The following is an 8709-nucleotide window of genomic DNA, read 5'->3' as shown; positions in this document are numbered from 1 at the left end:
GCACATAGTAGTAGTAGTAGGTGTATATTTATAAAATGAAAAAGATTTTTTTTTTTTACGCGAATACGCAAATATAAAATCAGACATGACATCATCATCATCATCGAATGAATGAATGAATGAATGAAAGAGAAAAAAAAATAAACGTCAATTAACCTAATCATCATATTTTTCATTTTCAAACCATTTTCATTCGATTTTGCATAAATACATAATTTTTAGCTTGTGTTTTTTTTTTAGTACAAGACAACTGGTAGTATACGAATATATTCACGAATACGATTAATTTTGAATATATGTTTTTGTTGTTGTTGTTGTTGTTGCTGCTGCTGCTGGTGATTGTTGATGATTTCAAATCACGAATAAATAAAACAGTTTAATTTTGTTGTCCATAATTTTTCAAAATTGTTTATTTTATTTATGGATAAAAATAACAATAATCATCATCATCATCATTCACAATATATAATATATATATACATACATAATATGGTATATGATTGTAAACATTACATGAGTTTTGTATTTAGTAAATGTTATTTATTTACTTGAATGTGCAAAAAAAAAAAAAAAAGGAAACAAGATAAAGATGAAACAAAATAAAAAAAAAATAATATACAATTCTATCACACACCATAATACTTTATTATTATTATGTTTTTTTTTATTTTAAATTTGAATTAATTTTGAAAAATTTCATTCAAATCCAATTTAAAATGTTCGATAAGGCCAACTTTTAGTATGTGTAACTGAATAGCCGATGACATTGATGATTCCAATAATGATTCATTAAATTCATTGTGATCCATTTGAAGAAATTTTCTTCCATTAATATCCTATTTTTATTATTTATTGTGGGGAAAAAAAATTTTTTTTTGTTTATAAATAAAAAGTTTTGTTTTCATCCATTTATATTAAAATCACTTACCAATGATGAATTAAATTTAAAATCCTCAAAATCGGTTAGATTATTTTTCATGAACAATTGAACATCTTCGGCAGTCCATTCTAGTGGTTTTTCACTTAAACCATCCAGATTAGGTTTACGTATTTCGGCTAATTTAAAAATTTTTTCTTTAAATTCTAAGAATAATTTTTGTTTACTAATACCTTCGGTAATATCTTCATCGATATTATAACCAAAATTCTCTTTTTTCTTTAGATCAGAATAATCATATTTTACTTTTTTAACTGATGATATTTCTTCAACATTTTCTTGATTATTATTTTGATTATCACCATTTATGGTTGTTGCTGAATCATTATCATTATTATTTGTTGAAACTGGATCACGTGAAAATATTTTTGCCAATGATTGTCTAGATCTGTTTGGATAATTTTCTGGAATAGTTTTGGTTGTATCAATTTTAATACTTGGAAAATGTACATAATTCCCACGTTTATTTTCAGGAGCTGTACGTATAATCATATTGCCAAAACGACCAAAATCAGTACCATGAACTTTATAAACAATTTGATGAGAATTTGGATTTGTATATGTCATTATTGGTGTTGAAGATGCGGTGGAGGTTTTGGCCGTTGAACACAATGAAGCGGATGGGATCGATGTAGATCTCATTGTTGTCGATATTGTATTTTTATTATTAACAAGACTAACTTCTCGTATTAGCTGTGGATTCATCGATCTTATATAATCTCGAAGAGATGTTTTGAAGTTATTGATTTTGGTATGAAGATCGGCTAATATAATAAATGGAAAATCAATTTTGGTAAAATAAGAAATGATTATCAATTATAACAGTATACAAACCGAATTTGATATTATCAATATGAAGAGCGACTGCAGGTGATTTGAAATCTATTTCCAACATGTGTGTAAAACCGAAGGGACGAATGTGAGGGCTAGTGTATTCAGCCCACATTTGAAAACTTGGTTCTTGATTGATGAATCGTAATGAAATCAATCGATCCACCACACGATCAATCATTGCATAGCTAATGATACCTTTTCCAACCATGTTGAATGTTTCCAAAATCATACCTTGTTTGAAAACATTATTATTATTATTTAAGAGTGGAAAACATATCGGTTGAGCCGCTTTGTTTGCCATTTTTTGTGCAAGATTCGTCATTTTAGGATTAAATCTTATCTCTAATAAAATGGATTTTAAAAAATTAGTTATTATAAACATTGATCGTGAAAAAAAAAGAGTTGATATTTACCATTAGAAACATAAAGAGGTATGCTATTTCGATGACAGAAACCGATTGGAAATAATAAAGGTGATGTAACATGTTGAACTAATTGTGTTAATTTTTCAGGATTAATTAATGATTGATCTTCAAATTCCAGTACAATGAAACCGAATCGTAATTTTCTTACAACCATAGCGATTTTCATTCGATGACTAAATGGATCCAATAATTCTAAATAACTTCCTAGTATTTTTTCAAAAAAAACATTTCAATTAATAGAAAATTAAACTATAACTAAAACATAAAACACACATACCATTTTGAAAATTATTCTGTGAATTTGGTTCAAATGGAAACAGGCCAGATTTGACCAGATATTCATCAATAAGTGATTCATATTTAGTTAATGTATATAATGATAAGGAAATATAAGTATTGGGAGCATAAACAGGATAGCCAACCAATTGTGACCATCCGAGTGTACGAAAAAATCCAATTTTTGGATGAACCCAAACCGTTTTTGAATGACGAAAATCACTATCAGGATATTCATAATGAACCAATAGCCAATCACCAAAACGAGAGATAATTTTACAGATTAGAAATCTGGATGCATCCATTGGATCGATTGTTTCGTAGAAAAGATTCATATCATATTGATTTGATAAGATACAATCTTCGAATGATTCATGAAGATTTTTATCTAAAGTAGTGACATTTTTTGAAAGCTGAAAAATATGATCAATCGTAGCTAAACGCATAAAGTTCGGTTGAACATATTGTCGTTTGATCAGTCTACCGTCGGCATTACGTTCAATGATTGGCAATAATTTTCGTGTACGAGGATTTGCCAAAAAAAAGGAATTGCCCTGACCAGGACCCGGGCCAAGATAACGACATTTGAGAAAATATCCAAAACTTGTAACCAATTCAGCACGCCAAAATTGATCACGATATGGTTGACGAACATCAACAACGACACGATTTTTGAATAGATCATCCCAACAATCATTCATAGGTGTATGCTTGAATGCTCTAACTGGAGCAAATAAATGTAGTTCAAAAGCCATATGTAATGAATTCACTTGATGAAACATTCCACATTCAATCATTGTTTGCAATGGAATAAATGTATTCTCATCCAGATCAGTATCTAATGGTGATAATTTAGTTTTTCTTGCCATGGCATTTTTCATTTTCAATATTGTGTTAATATTTTTCTGTATTGGCATTACTTTAGTAAATCTTCGTTGAAAAACTTGTGGATCATTTGGAGCGCCGGCCAATAATGAATTAGAATTGGTTGTAGTGGTCATAGTAGTAGTCGTAGCGACGTTGGAAGATCGTCGATTATCATCGATAAAATTCTGATAATTTTTAAGACATTCATTTGAACAACAGTCTTTATTTTTGCCATAAAAACTATCTTTGATGCCAATTTTATGACAATATAAACATCGTTGCCAGCCATCTAATTAGAATGGTTATGAAATGGTTTAGAATATTTTTTAAACAAAAAAAAAATTTAGAAAAAAAAAATTTAGAAAAAAAAAATTCCTACCTCGAATAGGATCAGGATGATCAATTTCCATCATTTGTAAAGGTAATGATTCTTTTGCCATTATTTTCAAAATATAGTGAAAACAAAAACAAAAACAGAAAAAAAAATAAAATGGCCGTTAGTATGTGTGCGTTTTGTTAAAATTGACGATCCGCCATGATTGAAAACGAAGCTCATTTGCTATTTTCACCAAAAAAGAAACACATTAAACACGTGATTATTATGTCAATTCGTAAACAACAGACACAAACAACAATGTGAGCAACTAACATGATTCAATGATGGCTGTGTATATTTAGCCTGAGAAAAAAAATTCTTCGTTTATTGCTTGCTGATAGCACATTATCATTATTTATATGTTGTGTGTGTGTAAGGCAATCGTTTTTTGCTGCCTGAATATATACCATAATATACTAAAAATTGACTTAATGACTTGTACGATTTTTAACGAATTTCGTAAAAAAGTTATCGAAGATTTTCGTTACCATCATCATCAATCGATAGCCGATCATAACGAACAATCAAACGATTTAAATCAATTGGATGATGTATTATTTGAATTATTTGTCGAAGATTTTATCACCATGTTACAGACATTGTTCGATAGATGGATCGTACATCAACAAACATAAACATTGTATTGAACAACAGATTCATAGACATATGGCTTATGTTAGTAATAAACGTATAACAAGATTATGTTCAGAAATTGAAGTAGATAAATCAGAATTAAATCAAAATGGTAATGAAAAATATATTGATGTTCGTTTGAAGAATCGTAATCCACGTAATTTGGAACAGATGCTTATGGAACCAAAACCAATGGGTTATGAAATGGATGAACAAAATTGTCATTATTGGAATAAAGTTGTATTGGTGAAACGATCAAAATATTTAATTGCGAAAATTATACATCATTCTGGAAGAACCACTATATCAGCTGCCACTAATGAACCATCATTAGCAATATTTCTTGGTTCAAAATCAACCTATACGGATGTTAAAGCGGCAAAAATACTTGGTCAAGTACTTGCAATGAGAGCATTAGAATCAGGAATTCATTCAATATTCTATGATCATCGTGAATATGGAAAAAGTGGTGAAAAATTATCATCATTTATTGATGCATTAAAACAGAATGGTTTAAATCTTGATGAACAGCCAGTGATATTTGCACGTGCACAACGAGACCAATAATAATGAAAATAAATTACAAAAAAAAAAATAAATAAAACAAAATAATTTAGCACTTTGATTTGAATTTATTATTAAATCTTGTCACAATAATTAAAAAGTCGAAAAAATTTTTTTTTTAAATTGTGTAACGTACTCATTGAATGTGTCTTTCAATTTGAGTATATATTTACACGACAAATGAGTCGACAACACAATAACTGAAGCTTTATTGTATTCACAGAATTTCGATGGTCATTTTCATTTTCGAATAAAAATTGCTGATAATATTGAATTAAAAATGAAATTTTTATTTCTAACATTTGAATCCAATCAAACGACATCACCACCGGATATTATGCAAAAGGCATTTATATCGATAGAGAAACGTAAATTTAAACCTCGATGGATAAGCTTTGAAATGATGAAATCCACTTCCAATAGATTGCCGTATGTCGAAATTATCATCGTGACCGACCGTTTTGATGATGAAGTACTTAATTTTTTTCATGATAAATGTCGTATTGTTGGTCCATTGATCATAACATATTGTGATAATGATATTTGTCCATGTCCACAATCATCAATACCTCAACGAACATGGCCCATTTATAGCCAATGTATGCGTGGATTGGAAGTGACAACTTCTGATATTCCAACCACAAAACGTCAATTTATTGAAAATCGTGTAAAATTGATGTCTGGACATTATCATGAAAATCTTCATATCAATACCAGTGTCCTTGTTTCTGATTCGGTTCTCACAAGAAAAGCTCGTGCAGCGGCCGAAAATCATATACCAATCGTAACAGTTGACTGGATTGAATCATGTTGGATAAAATATCAACATGAATACAAACAAGCAAATGAAGATTCGATCATATCGAAATATCGTTTGCCAATTTTTCATGGTTTAAATATTGTTTTATCTGGTTTAAACGAACGGGATAAAATAAGTAATATCGTTGAATCAAATGGTGGCAAATATCATTCGGTTTTGAAGATAAAACCAGTATTGCCAAATACAATATTATTACTGCCTGAAAAACGTGGTGAAAAATATTTGAATGCAAAACGGCTAAATATTCCTTGTTTATTGCCTAAATGGCTTGACGATTCGATCCAGGCTAGTTTTGCATTACCATTTGAAAATTATATGATCGATAATCTCATGGATGAAGATAGCCCAACAACAACAACAACAAATGTGATGAATAAACGGGCGAAAACAGTAAAAATTGTTACATCAACTGGATCAGCTGAGACAAAAACAGAAAGTAATAACTTGGAATCAATAATTAAAGAAATTTCCGAATCAAATCAATCTAGTGATCAAATTTTTGATGGTAATTCAATTCATGCAACAGGATTTGATGAAAACGTGTTGATTATGATACGAAATTGTGCAAAAAAATTTGGAGCTTTTTTCTATGATTCTTTATGTGATTCAGTCACCGATGTAATTGTTGGCCCGAACATTACTAAAACATCATTTCAAAAACTTTCAGAAAGTGAATATTCTAATCATTTAGTATCTATCGATTGGTTTATTGATCGTATTCGATTACGTGATTTATGTTCACAAAATAATTATCTTATTCATTCTTATTCACAACTAAAAGACCAATCATCATCAATAACAAATATAACATCACAACAGAAAAAATCCGATCCATTCGAAGAATTAGGTATTTTAAATGTCGATCCGAATCAACTTGAGAAATTAATAAAATTAAAGGATGAAATTTCAAAAGAAAATTCAAATGAAAAAAAATCACAACGTTTTCACTATTTATTGGGAAATGATCCAGATGACACTGATAGTCCGGATTTTGTTTGGAACCATCAAAAAAAATTGAATGCATCGAGAACAATTAACGAAACAGATTGGATGAGACCAACAACAAGTAACGACATGAATATCTATGATGATAATGATATGATGCTGATGGCTGATAATAATGAAGTAGCCGCATTGAATTTACAAGAAAATCAATCATCATCACATTCATTTAATGATCAAATTCAAACAGTGAATACAACAGCTGTATTTATGTTTTCAGAATTCAACGTTAATTCTAAAACAAAATGGGAAAAAATAGCACATGATGTATTGAATATTATCGTCAAAGATGATCGTATATTAACGAAAGATGTAACACATTTAATATTGAATCGACCACGATCTACGGAGAAAGTCTTTTCGGCCATTGCTGCTGGTGCATTTATACTGAAACCTGAATATATTTATGAATCGATTTTGTCAAAAAAATTATTGGCCGAAGAAAATTATCAATGGGGAATGGATTCAGATGTTCCATCATCATCATCATCAAGTAGCAGCAATACCCAATTGAATGAATTTCAATTGATGAAAGTGGCTATCGAATGGAAACATGAAATTGTTAAAAATAATCGAAAAGTATTTGAAGATTTAAAAATACTTTTATTAGATCCAATGTACGATGATGCACATTTGAATTCATGTGCAAATATTCTACGCGCTGGTGGTGCCAATGTTATCACCATTTTTGATAAATCTAGTGAATTACTTGAATCATTTATGAGTAAAATAATCGATTCAATCGATTTGGCCATAATAAATCCTAATTGGAAAGAGAAACCAAAATTACATCGAAAGCATTTCATGAATTTAGTTGATTATTTTCATCAGAAAGATCGTCTGGCAAATTCTTGCGTAATTGTCCGATTTATTTCACAAGGACCGAAAAATGCCAATATGGAAACATTACGTCAACGATATCCAATAACCAATGAAGATGTTCGAAATCATTTATCAAAATTTTATTGAAAATTTTTCATTTTCAGATTCATTTCAATTTCCATCATTTTCACATTTTTTTTGTTTGTTTCAGATTAAATTAAAAATAAAATTCAATGAAAAAAAATATTAAATAAAACAAATTTTTTATTCAAACGAAATGAATGATCAAAATCAATCAATGTGTTATACTGAAGAATAGAAATGAGATACAAATGTTAGATATATAAAAAAAAATGTTTGAAAGTAATCAAAGTAATCAAATTCATTTCTTCTGGTTAACCATCTCGATCGGGATGTTACGTCCTTTTTCTTCGATTTCCAGCTGTTTTTTCAATGGTCCTTCGATACGAAGACGTCCATTCTTGTCAAGTTTACATTTCAATTGATCTTCGGCCACTTCTTCGGGAATAGTAATCTTACGTACAAATTCACGGAATTCATAATGACCATCACCTTTTTTTTCTTGTTTGGCATCCACTTGCAAAATGTTACCATCTAATTTCACGTGAATACCATTGGGATCAAAATTACGGAGATCCAAATCAGCTTGAAATTTATTATTTTTGATCATTGTCGATGGTTCGGAAACCATTTCATCCAAAGTAAGAAAACGATCCAATGCCGGCATCATGTATGTTCGAGGACAGGAACGATGAGTATACGGATGTAGCGAAAGAATGTCTTCATCGTCCCAGAAACAGTTTCGTGGAATTGACAACATTTTCGAGTCTTGAATTAATCAGGCAGTTCAAATAACGATGAATAGAAAAAAAATCGTAGCAGTGATTAATGCGTTTTAAATCGTGGTTGATACTTTTTTTTCTGTGAATGATGATTTTCAAACAAAAATTGATCGTATTTATATACAAACAGAGATGTGTGTGTGTATGCTAAAATTATTGACATTAAACTGCGCATGTTCTATTAGAAAATCAAGTATTTTCCATACCTTTCGGACATATTTTGCTATACAAATCGCGAATCATCTCGAATTTTCTATTCATTTCATTACATATTTCCAATGGATTCGCGA

General features: G+C 29.7%; 3 protein-coding genes across 4 annotated transcripts; 1 reads left to right on the top strand and 2 right to left on the bottom strand.

Moving 5' to 3' along the window:
- Positions 1-380: 380 nt before the first annotated feature.
- LOC124491447 (MBT domain-containing protein 1) lies at positions 381-3975 on the bottom strand. 2 transcript variants are annotated; one of them, XM_047054084.2, is made up of 7 exons: positions 3719-3925; positions 2474-3628; positions 2185-2400; positions 1772-2113; positions 1111-1701; positions 929-1056; positions 519-836 (listed from the first exon to the last, which is right to left on the bottom strand). In XM_047054084.2, the coding sequence occupies exons 1-7, from the start codon at positions 3777-3779 to the stop codon at positions 681-683; spliced, it is 2649 nt and encodes an 882-aa protein (XP_046910040.2). In that variant the 5' UTR covers positions 3780-3925; the 3' UTR covers positions 519-680. The 2 variants fall into 2 exon arrangements, with proteins under 2 accessions (XP_075588177.1, XP_046910040.2); XM_075732062.1 differs by having other exon boundaries at positions 381-836; positions 929-1701; positions 3719-3975.
- Positions 3976-4059: 84 nt separating this feature from the next.
- Positions 4060-7834, top strand: LOC124491449 (uncharacterized). The gene is made up of 2 exons (XM_047054087.2): positions 4060-4904; positions 5275-7834. Exons 1-2 carry the CDS (start codon positions 4262-4264, stop codon positions 7701-7703), a joined length of 3072 nt encoding a protein of 1023 aa, XP_046910043.2. The 5' UTR covers positions 4060-4261; the 3' UTR covers positions 7704-7834.
- Positions 7803-8530, bottom strand: LOC124491448 (heat shock protein hsp-16.2). The gene has a single exon (XM_047054086.2). It carries the CDS (start codon positions 8395-8397, stop codon positions 7939-7941), a length of 459 nt encoding a protein of 152 aa, XP_046910042.1. The 5' UTR covers positions 8398-8530; the 3' UTR covers positions 7803-7938.
- Between the last annotated feature and the right edge of the window lie 179 nt (positions 8531-8709).

The sequence above is a fragment of the Dermatophagoides farinae genome, chromosome 1 (genome assembly GCF_024713945.1).
Source record: "Dermatophagoides farinae isolate YC_2012a chromosome 1, ASM2471394v1, whole genome shotgun sequence".
In the NCBI taxonomy this organism is placed as follows: Eukaryota; Metazoa; Arthropoda; class Arachnida; order Sarcoptiformes; family Pyroglyphidae; genus Dermatophagoides; species Dermatophagoides farinae.
The sequence above is the reverse complement of the archived record's forward strand: the minus strand, read 5'-3'. Positions and strand labels throughout refer to the sequence as shown.